Here is a 23,710-nt window from a genome sequence, read left to right as displayed (position 1 = left end):
GAACACCGGGACATGATGATTTATCACAGCTCCTCCTCAACACCTAACCGCGGTCGACACCCTGCTGAGGCGCTAACGCTCCCTGACGCTCCTGATTCAGCACGTCCCGAGGACCACTCTGATGCGCTGTGACAGAGCTGGACCCAGCACTCACCCAGCCCAGAGCGTTCATAACCCCCCCGTCCCGAGGAACGTGGGGTGGGGGGGCTACGGTCAGTGGTCCTAAAGATGGCAGACGAGCTCCGACCTGGGTGAGCAGAGGGTTTTACTTTCTTGAGCTTCATATTTGTATGTTTTTACGTCCTGGCTCTTAAATATAGTAATTAGCATCGTGTAGCATCTCCTCGATATCTTTGTTGTATACAGGGAATGGGTTAGCCTAGCGATTGTTAGTGCTTGGCACTTATTTCCTTACTGTACAGACAGCGATATTGTTGTTTCTCTTTCTTCTGACACATGGACTTAGTGGCTTTGGAGTAAAGCGTCTGCTAAATGTCCTAAATATAAATGTAAACATTTGCATTTGACCAATCATGTTACTGGATGCGGGGATCAGTATGGACGTAATTGGCACAAACTTAAATTGGGCTAGCAGTGGTCAACTGTAAAACAGAGCATCTGTTAAGGTCTCAAATCAAAACTGTCATGTGTAACTCCGCCCCTCGTCACCATGATTCCCTGGACCATGCTCTGCCCCGTCTCCCCCCAGAAGCTTCGGCCCCGTCTCCCCTAGAAGCTCTGACGTCTCTCCCCCAGAAGCTCTGCACCGTCTCCCCCCAGAAGGAGAGCTTCTGGGGGGAGACACAGCAGGACCCCTTGATCAGAGCCAGCAGCACCTCTTTGAGCTGGAGCACGGTCCTGACGATGTCCTGGAGGTTGGGGGGGGACAGGGCGGTGGAGAGCAGCACGCGGGGGTTCCCCATGTCCAGCAGCTTCACCTTCAGCATGATGCTGGTCAGAGGAGCCACCTGGGACACAAGGGAGGAGACCGACAGATCCTCGTCACCAACAGGGCTTCTCTCTGAGGGGGACCACCTCCAACGCTGAGGTCACTGCTGGACCTGGGGACATCTTTACCAGCATCTCAGGGACCATGTACTCTGGGATATCATTCTCCCAGAAGTCCTTGGTGATCATCCGGTAGCAGTAGCCCTTGGAGACGCGGCCCGCCCGGCCTGGAGGTCAGGGGGAACCAGAGGGTCATGGGCTGTAGTACAGTATAACAATACTACCCTTCATGAAATATAGACACGCCTTAAAACAGAGTGAGTGAGTGAGTGAGTGATACCTTTACGCTGGTTGCAGTTGGTCTTTGAGGCCCAGGTGAGCCGTAGGGACTGGTAGTTTGTTTCGTTGTCACAGACCAGGTGACGAGCCAGGCAGAAGTCAATCACTGTTGGCGAATAGAGCGTTTTGCATCGTTTTACGTCTTCTACGACTCATCCGAAGCGCTCAGAGACGCTGTTATACTGACAACACAACAGTAAGAGTGGGCCGGTACCGTATTTGACGTCAGGAACTGTTACAGAGCTCTCAGCGATGTTGGTGGAGAGGATGATCTGGGGGGAGAGACTCATCAAGGCCATGACAGCAAGGACGGGCATTCACAACGACAATATACAATATAACAATATATTTCTCTATGGACGCTTTGAGACAACGAATACTGACGTCCAAATCGAGAACTCGAGTTCTCCTCTTTCTGGCAGATAGAGACCTGGGATGTCTGGCAGTCTGGAGCACATGCTTCTACCTTCCTATAGCCGGGTACACCAGGAACGGTCCGTTTTGCTCCTCACATGCTTCCTACCTTCCCGTTTCTAGGAACAGGCACCAGGAACAACAGGAACCCCAGGAACACCCCTCGCCTCCCCACATGCTTCCTACCTTCCTGTAGCCAGGAACCCCAGGAACACCGCTCGCCTCCCCACATGCTTCCTACCTTCCTGTAGCCGGGAACACTAGGAACACCGCTCGCCTCCCCACATGCTTCCTACCTTCCTGTAGCCGGGAACAGGCACCAGGAACACTCCGTTCTGCTCCTCCATCGTCACCGTGGAGTGCAGCGGATACACCTGCAGCCTGAGGAAGAGCACGCTCATCACACACTCTTTTATTCGGTATACAGGCCATACTAGATATATAGTTACCGGTATCTATCCATCTAGATGGAGGATAGTACTTAAAACACTGTATACGTAACCAGTCAATTGGCTGCAAGTTTATAAACAATGGCCTCATTGGTTACTGGAGTTGTTCCGATACCAGTATCAGAAATTCCTTAGATACTATCTAAAATCGGGTTTACAAATGTGATTATAAATGTAAATGATCTAGTTCTGAAGAAATATTTTGTCGACACAAAGTGAACCGACATTGCTATTCAGCGTAAGAGAACCCTGTAACAAGAACAAGTGCTGTTAGTAGTTACAATGCAAGATGCTGCATCTGTATATACTAGGGGTGTGCAAAAATAATTTACAAAAAATTGTAAACGGTTACACAACTCCTTTTTTTTCGTGTACACGGTTAACCGTTTTTTAAATTAATTAATTATTTGATTTATTTTTAAAGTGGACTGCAGTCGCGCTATAGGGGGATTATTTGTTTATCAACACGGCGGAGTCGCACACACAATGATCACAAAAAGAACATTTGTTTGACCGGTTGCCATGGTTATCTCCGTGTGGTTAATTTGTAGTTGCGGTGTTAATTAGGATGTTGTCAGCTTACTGTTACATTAAACTGTAATCAGAAAACGAGGTTATATGCTATAGACCCTATAGTATCTGTGGTATAAAGGCTGGGACGAATTTCGAATTATAAATATGTAAACTTTATGTTGAAAGTATGGACCGTCGCGATTTCCATTGAAACAATGGCGTAGTGATTATTATTTTTATTTTTTCGGTTTTCGTTTACTGATTTTTCCTAAACGGTTATGATTTACTAACCGGTTACACGTGTACACCCCTAGTATATACTATATAAAAGCGTTTGCGGGGATGGCTCGTCTACGTCAAAGGCCCAGAGTGAATCCACCTTCTGCGGACCAGCGTGGCCAGGCCCTCCTGCATGTTGCCGATCTCCTTCAGTCCCGGCAGGAACACCAGCACGCTGCCGCGCTCGGGCAGCTTCAGGCTCACGTCCTGCTCCGTCTTCTTGCTAAATACCAGCAAAAGCAGGCGTCAAAGCGGTTTGGAATATCCTCCGAGATGTAGTGCTGTATCGAGTTCCATATGGTTGGACAGTTCCTGAAAGAACGAGCCTCCTTACCATTGGTCTTTGGTCTCCATCTCATCAAAGCTCTGGATCAGACTGATGGCGATGTTGTACATCTCCTGGGATATGTTGGGCTCGTGGCTGCTCATAGGCACCACCTGGTGGGCAGACCAACGCAACAAGGCTCACACCTAGAGCCCGACCCACACTGCAGGGGTCGATACCGATATTGTGTAGTAAAAGATTACCGATAGATATATCGGCCGACATTCAAAATATAGATTGATCGTCATTTATTAGATTTATATATATCATGGTATCCTCGGGGTGGAGCAGCTCCTAGGGACTGCTGCCCTCAATCCAGTAACATCGCCTTAAAACCAAGGGCTAAAGAAACCAAATACCTGTAGTATGGGGAGCAGCTACCAACCGTCACACCGAACATGATGTAAAACCGTTTTTGTGTGCTTCCACGGATGTGCCCAGTTAAAGCATTTAGAGGTTCAACCACCACAGTAGGTGATTTATAATAAGGGTGTGGGCGGGGTAAGGGGGGAGGCTATGCAGAGTCTGTCTCTGTACTAAACCTTCAACACTAGAGACACAGGGCCTCTTCCCTCTGCCTGGACACAGAGAGACCTTAGACACTAGAGACACAGGGCCTCCTCCCTCGGCTCACCCTGCCTGGACACAGCGCGCGCAGGTCGTCCAGGTAGCTCTGCTCGATGGCGTACGGAGCGCCGTCCACCTCAAACACGTACGCAGGGTTCATCTGGCCCCGCACCGGCGAGCCAAAGTACTCCGCAAACTCCCTGCAGTTGATGGTGGCGGACATGAGGACAACCTGGAGGGGCAACACGTTGGCATCGGGTCAACCTTCAGAGGCGACGGGGGGGACGGGGACCCAAAAACCTTTATCTGGACGCTACCTTGACGTAGCGAGAGTTGGAGTGGAGGAGCTTTCGGATGACCAGCAGCAGGAAGTCCATCTCGTCCGTCCGCTCGTGAACCTGGGACAGCGGTGAGAGAGATTACATTTAGCAGACGCATTTATCCAAAGCGACTTCCAAAAAGTACTTTTCTCAAAAGAAACGGAAACAACAATGTACTGCTGATGGTACAGCATGGATGTTCATAAAAACAATTTCAAAACACTAACAATTGTTAGGTTAACCCATTCCCTGTATACAACAAAGATAGCGAGGATAAGATGTTACATAATGCTAAGTACTATTTTTAAGTGCAAGGACGTACAACATACAATAAGGGCATACATTAAGTGCCAGGATGTACAACATACAATAAGGGCATACATTAAGTGCCAGGATGTACAACATACAATAAGGGCGTACATTAAGTGCCAGGATGTACAACATACAATAAGGGCGTACATTAAGTGCCAGGATGTACAACATACAATAAGGGCGTACATTAAGTGCCAGGACCCACAACATACACTACGTGCATAAGAGGGGTGTGTGGAGTGTGTGGGGGAGGCTATGCCGATCTAGGTGAACAAGTGAGTCTTGAGTCTTCTGCAAAAGCTGGTGAGCAGCCACGGCACTCACAACCCTCATCATGCGGTCGATGATGACCCACTTCTCGTTCCACAAAGACAACGTTGTGTAACAGGTTAAGACAACTGAGTCGTGTTTTCCCCGCACCTCATCCACGAAGATGTGCGAGAACTCGTTGAGGGTCTTGGCGGCCACCAGCTTCTGCAGCAGCACGCCGGTGGTGACGTAGATGAGCCGGGTGTGCTCTGTGGCCATCTTCTCCAAGCCCACCTGACACACACACACAAACACAGTTTTCAGAAGATCTGCATCTACATAGAGATTTTGGTGGAGGATTACTATGCCTATTATTGCACGTGACACCTGCATACTCACTGAATGATTGTTCTGACAATCCTTCGTAATCAATTAACTACATTTAATTGGATTCATTGCATAGTTAAATTGGATGGGTATGTTCGATAAGGCATATAGCAGGCTGACTTTAACATGAATACATGGCAACGACAGCTTAGTGAGGGAGACTGATTTGTAATCAGTGAACATGTAACAACAGCCCTCAAGGTAGTCAGGGGCCTGGGCCAGCGATGCAGAGTGCCCTGGCCGCTCTCTCGCCATGCCCCCCCGCGGGTGGGTAAAGAAATCACACTCCTACTCATGACCTCCAGAATCATGGGCTTCTCGCCCTCTGGTCCCTTCAGAGGAGAGGACGAGAGGAGGCATAGAGTAGTGGGAAGGAAGAGAGAGAGGCACAATCAGCCACTCCATCACTCGCCCTGGGGGAAAACAGAGCGATGACAGCATAAAAGCAACTCTCTGTGAAAATAAGAGATGGAGGGGCTTTGGAATACAAGATAATGACCGGTTACTCTCTCTGGCTGCTCGAGAACGGATGGACGGACTGACAGATGCATTATCCAGCTATGGGTGCAGCTAGAGCTCAAGCCTGTTCAAATGCCATGAGATGCAAAACTACAAAGATGACCCAGAAATAAAAGGCTTGATTTGTGCGGTGCTAATTTGCATTTGACTAGTCAAGTGGAAGAGCAGCACGCAAAAGGTCGAGAATAGATTTCTGATGGGAGGTTCATGGCTGGTCTTGAGTGGAGAAGGGGCAGGAAGGGCAACAGAGAGGAGAGGGGGCAGGAAGGGCAACAGAGAGGGCCCAGGGTGAGGCTGTAGGGCTTCTTAGTTTTGGTATTTGTTGCAGAGGGAACAAAAACAACATGAACTACATACAATACAGACAAATACTAGATGTCAAATGGATTCATTGAGCCTCATCTGAAGAAATCTCTATTCAGTGTACAGCTATTATCGTTCAACCATAGCCGCTCACTTACTGACACCTTTAGATAACAACAGAAGTGTGAGGATAAACACAAGACTGTAATGTAACATTTAGAAGTCCCCTTGTAATCTAACTCTTGTGGTTTGATTGATTTTGATGATATAACCTTTATACTATAACAATTAAATTTTGTTTATTTTACTTTGTGCTTCATGTTGTAGAAGCGCATCTTGGTTTGCTAAAGCGGAACAAGCTGGTCAACACAGGGGAGGCGTTACTGCACCGTGAGCACCAGGAAACCCACCTGATAGCCCACCAGACTGCCCAGGGTGCACCTGCGCTCGGTGGCCACCCATCGGGCGATGCTGGTTGCTCCGATCTTGCGTGGCTGTGTGACCACGATGTTGCACGGGGCGTTCTTCTCACTGTAGTGGTCCAGGATGAATTGGGGCAGCTGGGTGGTCTTGCCACTGCCCGTGGCTCCACGGATGATCACCACGGAGTTGTTTTCTACCAGAGAGACGAGCTGGGGACGGAGGACGAGTTAGGAACAATGCATTATCGCTTCAGTAGAGAGGTTAATTAAGAGAACAAAACCCAAGACACTGAGGAGAATAACAGCCTGAAGGAGCATTGCTTCCTCGGCAAACTAAATCACACTTTATTTACAGAGCGCTTTCTGTGCAAAACCCGCAATAAAGTGCTGAAGTGAAAAAAATAACAAGAATAATAAGTAAAACATCCAAATCATGGGGATACACAGATAACAACAGTACAAACCAAGAGCAAACCAAAAGAGTACGTGAACCAACTTGAAGACGCAGAGGACTATGGTCTGGTAAACGAGTTGAAACAAACTGGTAGACAGGTGAATATATTCTGCTTTCACAGAAACACTTTAGGGTTGAGGAGCTGATTCATCTCATCTCCCGTCACGTCTAAAAGCCTCCACGTCAGCCCAGTAACAGCAGCTCTGCAGGCAGGTGTGTTTGTACTCGTCACTCAACATGACACATTGCTGTTTGCGTGCGCGTTACAGACATTGTATCTTTACCTCCTGTCTGTTTTTCGTTATTGGCAGCCTGGGATACTCGTAGCTCACTAGACGAGGTGCACCACCTGAATTGAACATAGACTATCGTTAGTAGAGAAAATATCTTATCTCCCCATCAAGAGAGAGGTTTAAATGAAAAACAGAAGGAGACACATGCAGAGACAAATACATTTGTTGCGAACTTAAATTAACGTTGAAGACCTTGCAGTTACATTAACACTCACTTCCCAGAAGCTCTGTGGTTGGTCTCCTCAGTCCACCATCTGGAGGATCTTTACTGGGGCTGCCCAGTTGTGACGGACTGAAAAAAATATAATTTAAAATGTGGCTTTTTTGAAGGATCACTGTGTAAGATTTTGTAAGTCTTGTAAATCTTTAGTTGTTGACTACATCTTTACAATACAAAATGAATATTTTTAATAATGAAAAAATAATAAAAATGATTGCATCAATTGAAGATGAAATGAACGTGATTAATCTGCATTTGCTGCGTCATATCCAACAGTTGTATTTTACGTATTGAGATTGTATTTATAACAAGATTCCATTAAATAGTACTCGCTATTTATAGTAGCTCTTATTCAATTGCTGAATATAAATGCTTTGTTAACAACAAAAATTAAGTGATTCAGGTTGAAAGCTCAGCTTGGGGTGTCTAGTCTCACACCTGCAGCGTAGCCAAAATAAATAGAGGCTTTGTAATCGTAGACAACTGAAATAAGTAATACAAAGCGTGCGTCCTTCAGAGAGGCACATCCCCCAGCAGAACACAAACACACACACACACACACACACACACACACACACACTCTCTCTCTACTGGCCATGTGATCAACATGAGCCCAGCAGACGGAGGCACCACCAGCAGCAGCCCGAGGAGCTCATACACATGCATGGGCCCAGGCAGGCGATGCATGTGCTCTCCCTGGCTCTCCCCCCCCCCCCTCCTGAGCCTGCACATTTCGTGCATTCAACAAAGCCTCTGACCTTAGCACGAGGCGGTGTGGAGAGAGAGCGAGAGCGAGAGTGAGAGCGAGAGCGAGAGAGAGAGAGCAGAGGAGAGGTGACAGCTCTTAGTCATAGACCAATGCAATACTAACTCTCCCCCAGACAGACAGAGGAGCATTGGGAGGGATGATAAGAAGACTCCGTCCTCATCTGGAGCAGGACGATTTACCAACCAGAAAGTCTGAGCACTCATTTATGCCTATACAGCAGTTGTTTTTCCCAGAAGGATGCTTTTGGAAAACTCCAGGAATGAAGTTCCCTTTGTCTTATCCATGGAGGCAAGAAATCAAGGGCTCTGCTTGGTTGAGAGATTTTGTTTGCACATTTTAATGCTACAGGATCTGCATTGAAGTGCCCAATTGTAAGTATGGACCGTTCTATGATTTCAGGCACCTTAGAAAAAGCTAATCTTTCCAGATAAGGTGTAAAAGAGTGTTAAGAGGAGGCTCAGAGGGTCACTTTCAACATCATGCAGGTACAACATTGTTTATCCTTGCAATTGGTTTTTACAAACAAATCCAGGGTAGGTCAATCCTGTGCAATGACCTCTGACACTCACAACCCCACCATAGTGTGGACCAGAGGTCAGCTCGGGCAGGGCGAAACCATTCATTATGGGAATGTTAAAAATGATGCTTAAAAAGCCATGCGCAGATTGTCACCCCCAGCTGCACTGGGAAGCGCGGAGCAAATCGGGTTCAACAATACTGTCATTCTTTTAGAATATGTCAGACAAAGATGCTTGGTGGAAGACACACGTCATGACCTCATTCTGTTCCATAAAAGAGCAGCTCCCTCCTGTTTCTCTCCCTAGGATCACTCCCCGCCATGCCTCTGTTCAGCTGGATGAAATGGTCCCGTGAAGCAGAAGAGCCAGTGAAGGATGAGGGGCCGTGCCTGCGGAGCCCGGGGGCAGCGGCCGGCCACATGTTGCTCAGAGAGCTGCTGTGGCATGTGGAGGAGCGAGAGCGCCTCGCTCGGCGGTTGGAGCGCGAGCATCGCCTGGCCCTGGGCCTCCGGTGGTTCCAGAAGTACCCCAGGCTGCGGACGCTGATCCCCGCGGCCGAACTCCTGCACCTCGAGGGCCTGTGCTCTCGGGTCCCCCCAACCCACGCCGCCGCCGTTCTCTCCAGGTGCCTAGCAGACTAGCAGAAGCCTTGCTCTCTCTGGCCTCGTGCCATCAACTCTTGCTAGCCGCCGCCGCCGCGCTACAGAGAGGTTGACAGTAGGAGCGGAGAAACGACCCGAAGGGGGAGAGCGAGCGGCAGGGCAGGCTGCCAAGCAAGCCATTACGCGTTACCGTCACAGAAGTAGGCTATGTACGCTGCCACACATACCATCTAGGACTCCTTACAGGGGTCAGAAAAGTCTGCTCTGTTGCCACTGCTCTGCAAACAGGATGCAATGTTGTTGCAGTGGTGATTTTTGACCACAGGAGGTGCCTGGAGCATCCAAGTGCCTCTTCAGAGGTGCATTGTTAAGTTCTACTACTACTGGGGATGCTGCCTGTAGCCTGGCCCTTCCCTCTCCCTGAATATATACAAAACGACCGCATTCTTTATTCTACAGTAGTCTTATAGATTACATATTTCATATTTTTGCAGAAATGGCAAGACATTGGATTTCAGTGCCTGGCCATGCCATGGTGTATGTTGGCAGGTATATTGAGGGCTGATGGGATGTGGGTGTGATGGGCTAGCTAGAAGGCAGTTACAAGGATGCTTGGGCCAGCTGCATTTATTCAGTCCACTTTGACACAATTACAAAAGCGGCACAAGGGAAGAGATTATTTGCATCCCTGAAGACGCTCTTCCACAATATGATTTTCCAATTAATTACATAAATTATAAACATTCAATTTATGAATGTCATTAATTATGTAAAACTACCACCATTGTTCGTAACACTTTGATACGTGTGATTCGAAGGTTCCGCGAGGCGCTGGCCACCGACCGCGTTCTGCCCTGGGAGCCAGTGTTGGTCTTCAAGCAGGTGTTGGGAGACTTCCTCAGCAGAGAAGAATTGGAGGAAGTGGAGCATTCGGGGCCCCAAGCCGAGCTCCGACCCACGGAGGCATGGACCGACCGCTACCAAGTGAAGCGTGGCCTCATCACTCCTACCGCGCTGACATGCACCGAGCCGGCGAGGGAGGAGATCCCCACCGTCTCTGGATATGTGGACCGGGCCATGCAGCGCTCTGACTCTTTAGCTGGCTACAGGGACTGGGGTGTTCCTCTACACTTCCCAGTTCCTGTGAGGGCCACAGTAGGATATAGCACTACGATTTGAAAGGGGAAACGATTCCCACAAAGAAACTCTGGGACATGAAGTCCAATCCCGGGGTGTCCTGAAACCATGCATGTTCCTTTTTAGATTGTGTACGTCTTCCCCTTCAGCTTTAAACAGAGATGCATGAGATGGAGCCTTGTATGAACATTGACCCCATGCCATGGTCAAAAACGTTATTTTTCACTTAAAAGTGCAACAAATGAACGTCCAATTAAAGTTACATTATAGGGAATGTGAAGTCACGTTTACCCGGCTACATTCTCGTGAGACAGAACCAACAGGAGTAGTATGTGATTTGGTTATAGGCTGAACTTTCAGTAGTATTTGGGTGGAATAAACCTGAACTCAAACTACGTTAACCAAGAAATTAATATTTTTTATCTTTCAAAAACACTCAGGTCCTAGAACTGAAGACGAATCGAACAACTTAGGCAGCAACCTATCAACCGTTCACCACCAATTTATCTCCATAATGATAATTTCACAATAACTAAACAATTAACCAAAAAACATGACCAGGCACGCCGCAACGGTCCATGCTCACTGCTTCCAAAAATGGAGGCCGTCGGGCTGTACAAGCCCATTAATCGTGACTAATCAAGTCCAAGAACTGGACCGTCATTATGAAATAAAATGTTGCTTTGGCTTGTGTCGTCGTTTTTTTACATAACGGATTTCATAATACATTAGGGAACTTTTGTTGAAGAAAAATTAGTGGTTCAAATTTTTGATAGGCCTAGTCGGGCAACACGTGCTACGTGGTCACATTTTTCGTTAGAAAGTACAATTTGAGCAATGAATTTCAGCCTACAATAACAAGCAAGATATCCCTGTAACTAAATTACAGTTAAACCCGAGCTGGGTGTAGCTCATGGTATAACTAGGCCTACAACTAAACTTAACTCACCAATTCTGTACTGGTGATGTCGTCTCCGGCTTTTCTGTGACTTCATCTGTAATTCTGATATTGGTGAACTGGGACCCAAATATAAACCACTCTGTAATCTGCTCTGGTGTAATAGAACTCTTCATATTTAACTTGATGAAACAAATTGAATGAAACACTTGTTACAGCACGGGGGACTTCTCGAATGACCTTCGATGTCGAATTTCCAATGCAGCTCACTTCGCCACGTCGTGGTTGGATGATGTCATGGAAAGTTTAACCGCGACTTCTATCTATTTCATGTCGATTGGGTTTTCAATTAAAATAGTCAATAATTCATTAAGGAATTTATTTAAAACGGCATTGTTTAAAGAAATAAAAAATATAACAAACTTGAAATTCATGGCCTCCTGTCCAGGCACTATCAGTTACAATAAAACGCTGTACAGTTAATTAGTTCCAGAAATAAAAAAAGGCACCAACAAAAGTACTACTACAGTTTAGGCTATTGAGAGAGTACTAGAGCCATGAAAACACCATTTGAATAGTTCAAGGCAATAGGCGTATGAGGTCAAATGCTTTTGATCCTGGCAGCATTGTATTGAACAGTTGTGTGTCTTTAGAAAAGAGTGTGAAGGACTGCTGCACGAGTCCAGACCGTTTCCACTGGAGAGCTTCACACGCCGTCCCGTAATAAGACTATTTGAGAGCGGAGGATTTCGTTATCCTGAGGGAAAAAGATTTAGGCATTTTTTAATTGATCGGAGTGCCATCGTTGACAGTCAAAAACGAAGAAAAAAACAAATGGCAAATAGTCCTCACCTCTTGAAGTTTGGAGTTCTCCTTTTTCAGCTTCACCAGATACTCTATCCTCTGCTTGTGGTTCTTGTGGCCAACTAGTTTGCCGTTCTCTTCTGACAAGTGGTCCACTTGTTTGCGGAGAACCTCAACCTCCTGTGTGGGACAGTGTTAGGAAACTGAAATCCCCCAAGCCCAGTCTTGATATACAACACCAAACCAACCGTGTTCTTACATTGAGGAGCTTCTCTTGTTCCTGCTCCCTCTGGCTCAGCTCTCTCAGCTCCAGACAGCGGTTCCTCAGTTCACTGGTGAGCTCCTGCACACAGGTCTGAGACTGGGCCAGCATGGACTCCTGGGCCTGCAGTCTAACCAACATCAACAAACCCCATCAATGAGAACACACGCTGGGAAAGACTGGTTCATCCAACACTTGCTTACATTTATGTTTAACAAGACTCGTCAGAACCAGACTTGTGTTTACCTTTTCTGGGCTTCACAGAGCTTCTGTGTTGCGTTGCTCTGTGGATGAGACACGGCAACAAACCATGAGTAAGGAGTGACGGCATAACAAGCAAAGAGCTGCTCAATTGAACCGACAGACATACCTTCTCAGCCCTCTCCTCCTGCAGCTCTCTGAGCATGGTCTGTTTGATGGCTTCATTCAGTAGCTCACTGCAGAACAAAACACAAGAATAAAACGTTTGCTCCGTTGATCTTCATGACCACCTGATGTGTGCTCGATGGAAAATCGTTCACAGCATGACGACTGACCCCGTGTCGTTCCCGTTCTGCTCGGACTGCTCCTGCTTTTTGTAGAACAGCTCCAGCAGAGACTGGATCTCGTTCAGCTGGGTCTATGGAAGGGGAAGCAGGAGGAAGATCCAGACTCAGAACTGGAATTCAATCACTGAACTTCCCAGGGCCGTGTCCGTCTACCCTTACACAAAGTGCATCCAGGGGAAGGAAAAAAAGGCATCTTTGCCCGTGACACCCGGAACATTTAGCACTCGGCACATGAAGTGGTGAACTGGTGTCAATGCATGAACTCAAATAGATTGTGAGGGAACACGCTGTAGCCTCGTTGACCTGTTCATGAGTTCCTATTTCTTCGCTGTTGTTCTGCAATTACAAATTTAATGTTGATTGTTTTCCAGCTGAAACGTTGTTTTTAATGCCGATGCTATGTGTATCTCAATTGTTTTTCTCTCGTCTAATAAAAGGTTAAATACAGGTAAAAAAAAAATAGAGCTAGAGGAGAATTGCATGCGCAAATGCAACATTGTTAAATGGTAAATGGACTGCATTTATTCAGCTCTTTTCTAACCAGTGGCCACTCAAACCACTTTACATTATTGCTTAACATTCACCCGTTCATGCACACAGTCACACACTGATGGCGTCGTGCAGGGGGACTCGTGTGGCGGGCGGTGTGGCGGGCGGTGTGCAGGCGGGGAACGGACCTTGAGCCTCTGGATCTCGGCGTTCTTGTCGGCCCGCTCAGAGTTCTGCTCCGTGAGGAGGAGCTCCATGGTCATCATGGAGGAGCGGCGGCTTTCCAGCTCCAGGATCTGGCTCAGGTCCTTGCTGACGCTCCTGGGCGTGCGAGGCGTCTTAAGAACAAGACAGGGTGAGAGAAGAGCACCATGAGCTTCAGAATATTTTTTTACTTTTGAGCCAAGAAAATGTTAGCTTTTAACCAAAAGAAGAGTAATTTACCTTGGCTAAAGACTTTGGTGTGAACGCACCGCCCAGAATGAGGTTGAAGCCACATTTTGATGTCTCTTTCTCAACGGCCTCCTCCTGTTTCTTCACCTGGTTTGAATAAAAAGGTGCTTGAACTAAACAACACTTTATTTGAAAAAACAAGCCATCTCTCTGTGATGAAGATCTGATAACATACCTGTTGCTGCAGGCTCTGGATGGTGGAGTCCTTCTGGGTGGTTTGCTCCTGAAAGCTTTGCAGGAGTCCGTTCTGCTCATCCAACACCTTGGTGAGCCGTTCTACTTCCTCCGTGGCGTAGAGAACTTCATCCTGCAACAGCTCCACCTAGGGGGCAGCACCACAGGGTGTTCATTTTAGAAAGCATACTTTGCTGGGAGTGACTGACGACAGAAGGGGTATGACAGAATGATGACGATAACAAACGCTTGACGATTTTGTCTTGTTTTTGTTTTATTTATTTATTATTGCTTATGTTTATTTTTTTTTCCACAATGTCTTGTTTTTTAAAAAATGTATGATGACTATATGCTCTGTAAGGTGACCTTGGGTGTCTTGAAAGGCGCCTCTAAATGAAATGTATTATTATTATTATTATTATTATTATTATTATTAACAATACAGGCTCTCGGTGTGTTTTCATCTGATTGTATTGGACAATGGAAATGGCGTTTTAAACTGATGACTTTACAGATACGAGCCTGTGGAAGAGTTCTGGTTACGGCCCTGTGTGCATATGAGGGGACGCTTGAGGGGCCTTAAGTCCCATCATTTCTGCACGTCATTTAGTCAAATCGATTAGCTGAATACGTTTTCTTTGCACTCGGTTGCATAGAATAAAATTCTATTCTATTCTATTCATCGATACGTTGACTTTCCCACCTCCCTCAAGTTCTAAAACTTGCAGCAATATTTCAGGATTCTTTGAATGTCCGCTGTTCCCACTCTGATATTTTTAGAGCCTACAGTCCGGCTTGCTGAAACGTTTCACCTCGATCCGGCTGGAGGCCGCCTTCTTCTCCACGTCCCCCTTCAGGTCCTGAAGCTTCGTTTGCATCCTGGAGTTCTGCTCTCGGACCTCGTCCCGTTCACTGGTGACTGCATTACACTTGGCCTGGCCGTACACAAGCAGCATGACACATTGATATATTAGAAACTAAGAAAAAAATAATATATATATAATAAATATATCTATCTACCTATCTATATTTCTCTTTATCACTTGTTAAGTGCCTTGGGATTATGTAAAGTCACTATATAAATCACATATATTATCATAATAATGAATAACTTGGTGTTGTGGAGGATGGCAGTAGGAAACATACGGTGAGGTCCTTGATGTCCCCAGACAGCTGGGCCAGGTTCTCCTCCTTCCCACTCAGCTCACTGCGGAGCTCCCTGGTCTGGTTGATGAGCTCCAGCACCACACCCTGCACAACAGCCCCAGAGAGGTTAGAGAGAGGCAGCGAGAGGCCGCACCTCAGCTAACCTGAGGCTGATCACAGGAACGACAACAGACATGGTGAAGGACTTATACACAGGCGCCTACTTTGTCCTGTTCGATCTTCTGCTCCAAGACGCTTGCGGTTTCCTTAGCTGACGCTAGGTTTTGCTCAAGGTTTTCCAGATTAGAAACCTTGGAAAAAAGGAAATAATCATTAATTCAAAATCCCTTCATAAAACCCCTCTGCAAAACATGCACTGTCGTCAAAGCAACCCGGACAAAGCATGAACGGTTCTCTGACCTGTTGTTGTTGTTGAGTCGTGAGGTCAGACACCTCTTGTCGTAGCTTGGTGTTCTGCCCCAAGGTCTCCATCAGCTCCCTTCAGATAAGAAGAAACACAGAATCGTCATTCAACGAAAAGCATAAAAACACTGGCTTTAAAATCCTCCAGCCCAACGCCCAGGCGTCCGTCTCAAACCCTACTTTGACGTGCTCTCCCACAGCTGGGTCGACAGCGTGTTGGTGTGGGCCCTCTCTATCTGCAGACTGTTATCCATCTCCTAAGAAACATTGGAAAGGTAGGAAGGACCCAAGCAGAGAGAATACATCAGCCTCCAGCCTATCCATACAGAGCTTCACATTGGGCGGGCTGTGGCCTGCGCGGTCCCCCACCGTGATGCGGTCTCTGAGGGCGGCGGCCTCCTGCTGGCTCTCCTGCAGTTGCTGTCCGGCCTGGTCAGCCTCAAACTTAGACTCTGCCTGCAGATGGTCGAAGGAGTCCTGGAGACTCCGGTGCTGCAGCAGGAGCTGCTCCCACTCCAGTCTGGGAGAGAGAGGGCAAGAATCAAGGCGTTAGGGAGGTTTTAATCCACGAGACTATGGCTCTGTTCACACCTGGTGTTGACCCATGCCGAGTGGAAAGCTCTGAGCACTAGAGAATAATCAATTCATGTAAGATACACATCTTCCAAAAATAGTACATCTATATTTTTCCTGTAGTTGTAGGTTTGCCTCAGTGTGTCTGCCTGTACTCAGAGCTGTGGACCTGTGGTCGGCCAGGACGCATGTTAATGCCAGGAGTGACCCGGGTCAATGGAGGAACGGCGTTATCGTCATAAACTCAAAGGTGCTTTCACATAGTAATGACAATACATGCAATTAACATTTGATAGGCCTGGCATTAACCCCATTGTTTTACACTGTGCGAGGTGGTATATGCACAGTATTAGAAGATATATCAATCTATTTATCGATATCTATTTAGATATATCATCTATTAGCGCTGTTCTGCAATTCTTTGCAATCTCCTATTGTTTATGTATATAATTAGAGTAAGTGATTTAGACACCTCAAATCAAAGCACAATAGATATTTTGTGATGGTATAGAACAAACAACCCAGGTGAACATTAACAAATATACGGCTTAATATGCAGTGCAAAGGGGCCATAGATGTAATCTTCTTACTGGACTTTGTCCAGCTGGAGCTGGGTCCTGATCAGGTTGCTGGAGAGCTGGCTCATCTCCCTCTGATGCCCTCCCTGGCCGTCCCTCAGCTCGCTCTTCACAGCGGCAAGCTCCTTATCCGACGACTGCAGAACCACACGCAGGTCCTGGATCTCACTCCGCAGAACTGGCCATGTGGATGCACAGACAAACAGAGACAGAGAGTCAGACGGGCAGTCAGACGGCATATAACTTTCTGCGATTCATTTTACCTCCCCACAGGAGTCCCTCTGGTTACAAAGCATCAGTGAACTACTAGAACTTCATCATCACACAGCAGCGGAGGTCTCTCACCTTCGCCGGTGCGCTGCTCAGCCTCGAGGGTCTGCTGCAGGCCGGCGAGGCTCTCCTGCAGAGTCAGCTGCTCCACGCTCCTACCTGCTCGCTCCTCAGAGAGGAGCTGAACAAGAACACCACAACAAGATCACATGAGGTTGGGTGAACACGTTGATCAACCGGACTGTGGATCCTCCCTGTGTGCCCCAATGCAATTCACTTTTCTTTTTTGTTGGACTACGTTATCATGGGTGAAAGTCCCACCTGGTCCTTGCGCCCCAACTCTTGTCCCATCAAGGCCACCTGCTCGTCAAGCTTAGCGATCTGCTGCAGCAGTTTAGTGCCCTTCATCTCCTCCTCCGCCAGCTGGGTCTGAACCCGATCAGCTTGTTCCTGCCAGCAGGGGGAGTGGCGTAACGCCATCAGTACAGTGAACACCAGAGCACATCGGGAGGCATGGTACCGCTGGACAGAAGGGTAACGTGGTACAGCTTGACAGCAGGGATGAGGTCGGGTCGGACTGCTTCACCTGCACTTGCTGCAGCTCCTCTGTCAGGGCCTCGCAGGCCTCGCAGGCCATCTCCGGGGGAGGCTGCTCGTGGCGGATGTCGTTCATCTTGTCTCCGTTCAGGTGCTCCGGGCTGGACAGGTGGTCGTTTCTGGATCGCAGGTTGTAGGCCTTGGTTGGGGTGGTTAGGTTCTGCAGGGAGTGGGGGTGTTTGGAAAGACGTAGTCAGGGGTCTGAAAGTACGCACCAATAACGACCTTGGAATAGACATTTGTTACCAAATACGACGGAACACAATAATTAAGAGAAACGTGCAGCCAAACGTGAGTAGTGTGTGTGGGGGGGGAACTGATTCCAGTTCTAATGTAACCTGACCTCCCATGCATGCTACACATCTGGAAGAGCACTAGAGCCACCAGAGGAAATCCACCTTCCTTGAGGACGGCTAACGAAATGAAACCTTTTCCAACAAAATGACGTATTGCGATGAAATGTTTATAGCCTAAGGCAGGAGAAAATTGGTCTGAATGTTGGAGGTTACCTTGATGGTTTCAACATGGATCCTGTTGAGCTCCAAGACCTCCTGTTTCTTACAAGTTTGTGTGGCTTCCAGAATGTTTTCCAAATGCTTGATGGACTTGTCGAGGTACCGCTTCTCAGACTCCAGCTCCACAATCTGCTTCCTGGAAACCAGGGTCATCCAAAAAAGGTTTAAAGTTCTGCAGGGACCACTTTAAACACAGCTACGGTTGGGAATCTAAGGGTACCTCCCGATACGATACGTGATACATGGCCTACGATACCAATAATATCACAATATAGCTATTCTGCAATAATCAATATATTGTTAGACAATCCTATCACCATACATCCCTATATATGACAACCTATTAATACAAAATGACCATGAACAGGTAGAGTGCCAAACTGCGTTTTTCTGTGTGTTTAGTGCCACCTGGAAGAACAAGGAAGTAGTGACACTGGGAACAGGTAAATCTGTAAAAACGCCTTATTTCATGAATTAAAATATTAACATTGTGGATGCTATTTGGGGTACAACATTTATTAATAAAAATGTATCAAGATTGATATTTCTCGCCAGCATTTAGATTCTCATATTGCACGAAGAAGGGCGACGATATATCTGCCTCTCGATATTTTGTCCCAGCCCTAGTTACACCCCCACTTTTGAATACGTGACACCCCCATCTTCAACACACAATGGGTGTACGTTGACCCGGGTCGCAATGGCTCCGCAGAGGCCCGGGCGTCACTCACTTGGTGAGCTCCTTGTACTCCTCGAAGGCCTGCGAGGTGGTGGAGAGCTCCGACTGCTTCTGGAGCAGCTGGGCCTTCAGTCGTTCCACGGAGACCGCAGAGACGCTTTCAGCTGCAGCCGGCGTCGAGAAAGCCGGCTGAGCTGTAGCAAAGAAATAAACGGCATGCTTGGCTTATGGCTCTCGTGTGAGAGGGTCATGTTTTGCTCTAGATTTGTACGAGAGATGATCCGATACCATTTTTCCTTCCCTATATCGATTTCGATTACTGTGCTTGAGTATCGGCCGATGCAGAGTATATATGATACATCATGTAGCATTGCTACTAACAGCACTTGTTCTTGTTGAAGGGTTCTTTTTTAATTATTATTTTCTGAATTACATTTATAATCTATAATTATAATAATACATTTGTATTCTTCTAGAAAGCCTGAGCATCCATGTTTTTCCGGCTTGGCTCCAACGCACGTATGTCGGAGATGACGTGTTTGAACACAGCCTAACACCATAGTGTTTGTGATGTTCTTTGACTGTGTAGTAAATGAAGAGCTCTATTCGTACGGTGGTTGGTTACCTTCTGTGGGCCCGGAGGCCTCCAGGGCCAGCCGGAAGGCTTCCTCCAGCTCCACAGCAGCCTGGCCTGCAGCCTCCTCTGCCTTGGTGACGGACTCCAGGGAGCGGAGGTAGCGGTTCTCCTGCCTCAGACTGTAGTTCTCCGCCGCGTACTGGCTTATCTTCGGGTGATGCTCCATCTGGACGGCAAATTGGATTGGAAAGGATGTTGAATGGTTATCTGTGGTTTCGGATTAGCTCCAGTACCGCCATGAGGCCACGGCGTTTGACTCTCACCTGATCTTTAAGGACGGTGATTTCTGCCTTCAGTTGGTCCACCAACACCTCGCTCTCTTTGTCCAAGAGCGGGACCTGATCGCCCTTCAACTTCTTCTCCAAGCGAGAGATGTGGTCCTCCCGAAACTTGACGATCATGCGGCTGGAGTGGATGAACTTCTCCTTCTGGGCCCTGGCCTCCTCCAACTGTGCCACCTTCTGGAGCAGGAGCTGAGAGCGCAACAAAACCCTTTTTCTTCAGCATCCTCAGATCCATGTGTTAATGATAAATGTATTGATTTAGCAGAAAAAGATTTCCAATACCGTTTTCTCATCTTCCCGCTTCTTCCACAGACCAATGGCTTGAAGGAATTTGCCCTTGTAGGAGACCTCAGGGTGTTCATTTGATGGACCTGAAAGGAGAGTAAATGGATTTCCTCATTCTAACATTGAATAAGATAACCTTCGCAATAGGTTGGTTATACGCAACACCTTACTTCAAATGGTGCAACCGATTTGACGGCATTTTAATCTAAAAGTACAATGGGGATTCAATTATGAAAAAACAAGCTATAAATAACCAAGTTCATTGAGTATTGAGGTTATGATATCATGACGCAGTGACAGTAGCGTAAAGCCCAAAGGCCTCTCTTACTGCTGGACAGACGGGGGCCCCCAGGAGCCAGGTCCCTGCCACTAAGCCCCATGGAGGTCTGAGCGGCGAGGAGCTCTTTGAGCTTCTTCACCTCGGCTTGCAGCTGCCTCACGTTGCCCTGGGAGTCCTCGTTGATCATGGCCTGGGGGAGCAGAGCAGAAACAGACGTTTCAATAACGCTCCTTTATGCTTTTAAGTCCTTTTCAAAATGTCAACACAGAGCGAAGCATTCCACTTCCTACAATCTCGGACAGTAAATATTCAAAACTAATAGGTAGAAATCTTCACAGGCACACTTGTATCAGGAAGGAAAGCAAAGGTAACATTAATCTTAATGCTTGGTTGATTAACCACCTTATTTTTGATTAACTTTGCTCTCTGGGCAAACTGCAAGGTAGACAGCGTCTCCCCAAAACATTTTGACCCTGGATGCACGTTGGCTATGATGTACGTCTTGGCATTCCCTCCCAGAGAGTCCTGAAACAGGAGATAATAAACACACCATGGATGAACAACAGAAAAATATAAAATTATATTTTACATGTTTGCCTATGATTCAAAGAATTTCTCGAAAATCCCATACAGAGAGAAACCTAGGGTTCCGCTTGTTATACACCCACCAATCTATAGTGACTGCAAGGTTAGGACGACAACAGTGTTGACAACACATTGCTTTTAAAAGGAAAGGGCCGCTCGAAGATATTATCCTAGTATTTTTTCTAAGTTTCACCCTCGAAGTTTAGAATTTGCAATAAACCCTCCAGGAGGCAAAGAAAGCCTGACTTGGTAGACTCCTCACCCGGAGCAGGAAGGTGAGTTTGGAATCTCTGTAGCAGATGTGCCTGTTCTTGCCATTGGCCACATCCACCAGCGACATGATGACCTGGCCCAGACACATGAGGGAGAGGTTGATACTGCTGGCCTCCTGGAGGACGACGAGCAGAGAGACGGCCGTTAGTACTCCCAGACCTGACCCCCAGGTCCCATAACAACACAACGACGCCGGCGTACGTCACCTTGAGTCTAGAGCCTTCCGTGTGCGTGTCTTTCTGCCTCTCGGAGCCGGCCAGGTCGACCAGGTTGAGCTGAGACGTGCGGATGTTCACCAACTTGTTGACGGTCTCTTTGGACTCCAGGGCCATGGTGAAGACCGCGTGGGACCTGGAGGACTCGCGGTTCATGGACGTGGAAGCCACACGGCGGTTACGCCAGCCCATGGACAGCACCTAGGACGGAGGGCAGCAGAGGACCGGCTACTCAGGGCGGGGATATCTCTGGAGCTTCCTGGAAACCCTGATGTGCGTTTCAGGATGCCTACCTGGTAAGCCTCCGAGGCCGAGGTGACAAACTTCTCCACGGCTCCCTCGACAAACACGCCCTTCTTGATGTTCTCTCTGAGGAACAGGGTGGCGGAGGCGCTGTCCAGCAGGTCGTAGATCTGCTCGTTGTAGATCTCGATGAAGGAACACTTGCACAGGAATCTCTTGGACTTCCGAGAACAGAACGGACATAAAGAATAAGGAATAAGGAATGTAAAGGAAAAAGGCCACCTGCCCATTACTGTGGAATGCTGCACCACAGTATTACATCAGACATTTTAGAGTTTGTGGAAATTCAACCAATTAGGAAACGTTATATTTACCCTTTCCACCTCTTTGTTGATGAGAGAAAAGAGATACTCAAAACTTCGGGGAATAACCCCTCGCAGTTCGTCTGTGAAGTTATCGGAGTCGGACGGGCCTGAATAGACAGAAAAATAATTATAATAAATAATGGCGTGAAAAGATATTTACTCTTGATATTGCTATGAATGAAGAGAAGTTCTCACCAAGCATGGTGAAGGTTTTTCCAGAACCCGTTTGTCCACTGTTGAAAGTATCACAATTAGCGTGTATGATGGGGAGCATTACGAGAACATTTAGAAGAACATGACGAAAAACCTATGATATAATAAATATTGGAAACGTTTAAAAGATAACCTACTAGGCAAAAATGGTGCCATTGTATCCATTCATGCAAGATTCCACGATATTTTTTGCCACACCTGCGAAGACAGAGTCCTATTGGCCAATGATAAATGTTAGTTTGTCTCAAAATGCAATCTGTGTACCACGGTAACATAAACCATTGAAAGGTCCATATAACGGAGGTGTTTTAAATGCACTAACCTGGGATACGTCCATATCAGCGACATGGTCATAAGTGAAGGTCCTTGGTTCTGGCTTTGAGTGCAGGCGAATGGTGTTGTGTGAAGTGACCGTTAAACACAGATTCTGATCTCCATCTGTGGTTAACCCTGTGTCTTGGGTCAGAGGTCTCACTCGCACAAACACTTTGATGGAATCATTGTCACCACTTCGAGACGAACAAACAGAAGAAAACAATAGTTTAGTTCCTAGAATTGTTACATTCAAGCTGAATGACATATGCACACAAAAGCCTCTATTTGTTGATCTTTCATATTATAGACTATCCATCTACATGGAACCAAGACAACTAATGCCATTTCTTAACTAAGATAGAGAGGGGTGTGTATCTATATATATTTATATATATTATTCATACTCTATAATGTGTGTTTAGAGTAGGAATAATACAAACATTGAATTGTATCAGGGATTTAATTTTGCCATCATTTATTGTTACAATAATACAATAATAAACAATAACGTTACCTGGCAGTAATTTGTGACACATCGCCCGATCCTGGTGACCGGAGTTGTAGAAGGGGATTGGGGAATAAGGTTTAATAGGCAAATTAATCAACGAATTAATGTTAAGGTTAGCCTGCCACTGTGCGTGTTTGTTAACGTGAGTGAACCCAACATGAACACAGACAGGTAAGTATTGTGTCCTTACATGAGTAACGCGTAAATTGTGTCTCAGCTAAGAGGAAAACAAGGAATAACCAAAGAAAGAAAGCTATTAGCAAAGGTTATTAGCTCAAATAACCTAAAATAAACTGTTGTTGCAACTCCTGATATTGGTCCTGTAGCTGGAATTAAAGAGACGTAACAGTACAAAAGCTATCCTTATAAGTTCAAAGTCTGTTCAAACCGATAAAGACAATGACTAGGGAATGATTAAGGCATGGAACATACGCTATCGAATATCTCCATACCTTTTACACTCGTATTCATGATTAGGGAAGCGATGGTCGTATCGGCGACATGGAGCCACGACAAGGACGGAGGGAATGTTTACGTCCTCCTGGCTGGCTTGTTGTAAATTGGCGCGCACCGTAGACCGAGCTTCTTCTTCACTGGTCTTTGGGGCAACGTAGTCTCGCGAAGATCGCTACTGAACCCTGCTGGCGGTGATTTGCAGATGTGTGAGGCACATAGATCCGCGATGGATCAATTTACATTACGATTGAAAGTGCATAATTTGTAGGGGATAAAATAGTGTGTCGAGAAATCCTTCAAATT

The 23,710-nt window shown here is 46.8% G+C and overlaps 3 protein-coding genes across 5 annotated transcripts in view; 1 reads left to right on the top strand and 2 right to left on the bottom strand.

Annotated features, from left to right (window-relative positions):
• tdrd9 (tudor domain containing 9) overlaps positions 1–11,548 on the bottom strand; it is a 21,986-nt gene extending 10,438 nt beyond the window's left edge. Inside the window, exons 1-14 of the mRNA XM_060052403.1 lie at positions 11,289–11,548; positions 7,309–7,385; positions 7,085–7,149; positions 6,335–6,556; positions 4,887–5,009; positions 4,152–4,232; positions 3,902–4,066; positions 3,277–3,380; positions 3,043–3,165; positions 1,998–2,082; positions 1,502–1,559; positions 1,289–1,393; positions 1,078–1,175; positions 837–968 (exon numbers count right to left, since the gene is read on the bottom strand). Coding sequence (XP_059908386.1) covers positions 837–968; positions 1,078–1,175; positions 1,289–1,393; positions 1,502–1,559; positions 1,998–2,082; positions 3,043–3,165; positions 3,277–3,380; positions 3,902–4,066; positions 4,152–4,232; positions 4,887–5,009; positions 6,335–6,556; positions 7,085–7,149; positions 7,309–7,385; positions 11,289–11,413 — 1,563 coding nt within the window. The 5' untranslated portion in view covers positions 11,414–11,548. The remainder of the gene's footprint in view (positions 1–836; positions 969–1,077; positions 1,176–1,288; positions 1,394–1,501; positions 1,560–1,997; positions 2,083–3,042; positions 3,166–3,276; positions 3,381–3,901; positions 4,067–4,151; positions 4,233–4,886; positions 5,010–6,334; positions 6,557–7,084; positions 7,150–7,308; positions 7,386–11,288) is intronic.
• Positions 7,970–11,813, top strand: rd3l (RD3 like). Of its 2 annotated transcripts, none has more exons than XM_060052410.1 (3): positions 7,970–8,453; positions 8,884–9,225; positions 10,021–11,813. In XM_060052410.1, exons 2-3 carry the CDS (start codon positions 8,921–8,923, stop codon positions 10,379–10,381), a joined length of 666 nt encoding a protein of 221 aa, XP_059908393.1. In that variant the 5' UTR covers positions 7,970–8,453; positions 8,884–8,920; the 3' UTR covers positions 10,382–11,813. The 2 variants fall into 2 exon arrangements, with proteins under 2 accessions (XP_059908393.1, XP_059908392.1); XM_060052409.1 differs by having other exon boundaries at positions 7,974–8,453; positions 8,907–9,225.
• kif15 (kinesin family member 15) lies at positions 11,602–23,710 on the bottom strand. Of its 2 annotated transcripts, none has more exons than XM_060052401.1 (35): positions 23,404–23,710; positions 22,958–22,988; positions 22,451–22,637; positions 22,266–22,342; positions 22,111–22,148; positions 21,925–22,022; positions 21,601–21,771; positions 21,299–21,508; positions 21,082–21,207; positions 20,637–20,759; positions 20,283–20,424; positions 19,952–20,040; positions 19,649–19,858; positions 19,374–19,551; positions 18,801–18,942; positions 18,064–18,205; positions 17,544–17,714; positions 17,279–17,407; positions 17,033–17,138; positions 16,700–16,865; positions 15,906–16,056; positions 15,717–15,793; positions 15,534–15,612; positions 15,338–15,424; positions 15,114–15,218; positions 14,780–14,902; positions 13,969–14,115; positions 13,785–13,880; positions 13,529–13,678; positions 12,840–12,922; positions 12,674–12,740; positions 12,550–12,587; positions 12,301–12,433; positions 12,090–12,221; positions 11,602–11,994 (listed from the first exon to the last, which is right to left on the bottom strand). In XM_060052401.1, the coding sequence occupies exons 1-35, from the start codon at positions 23,420–23,422 to the stop codon at positions 11,944–11,946; spliced, it is 4,074 nt and encodes a 1,357-aa protein (XP_059908384.1). In that variant the 5' UTR covers positions 23,423–23,710; the 3' UTR covers positions 11,602–11,943. The 2 variants fall into 2 exon arrangements, with proteins under 2 accessions (XP_059908384.1, XP_059908385.1); XM_060052402.1 differs by having other exon boundaries at positions 15,567–15,612; positions 23,404–23,708.

The sequence above is a fragment of the Gadus macrocephalus genome, chromosome 5, assembly GCF_031168955.1.
Source record: "Gadus macrocephalus chromosome 5, ASM3116895v1".
In the NCBI taxonomy this organism is placed as follows: Eukaryota; Metazoa; Chordata; class Actinopteri; order Gadiformes; family Gadidae; genus Gadus; species Gadus macrocephalus.
The sequence above is the reverse complement of the archived record's forward strand: the minus strand, read 5'-3'. Positions and strand labels throughout refer to the sequence as shown.

Bases quoted from the DNA above. Each gene is read 5' to 3' on its own strand.
- kif15 (XM_060052401.1), bottom strand. The intron at 21,208-21,298 runs GTGACGTACGCC...GTCGTCCTCCAG, and splicing joins CGGAAGGCTCTAGACTCAAG to GAGGCCAGCAGTATCAACCT. The intron at 14,116-14,779 runs GTGAAACGTTTC...GCTGCCCCCTAG, and splicing joins CGGCCTCCAGCCGGATCGAG to GTGGAGCTGTTGCAGGATGA.
- rd3l (XM_060052410.1), top strand. From the start codon at position 8,921: ATGCCTCTGTTCAGCTGGATGAAATGGTCCCGTGAAGCAGAAGAGCCA. The intron at 9,226-10,020 runs GTGCCTAGCAGA...TGTGATTCGAAG, and splicing joins GCCGCCGCCGTTCTCTCCAG to GTTCCGCGAGGCGCTGGCCA.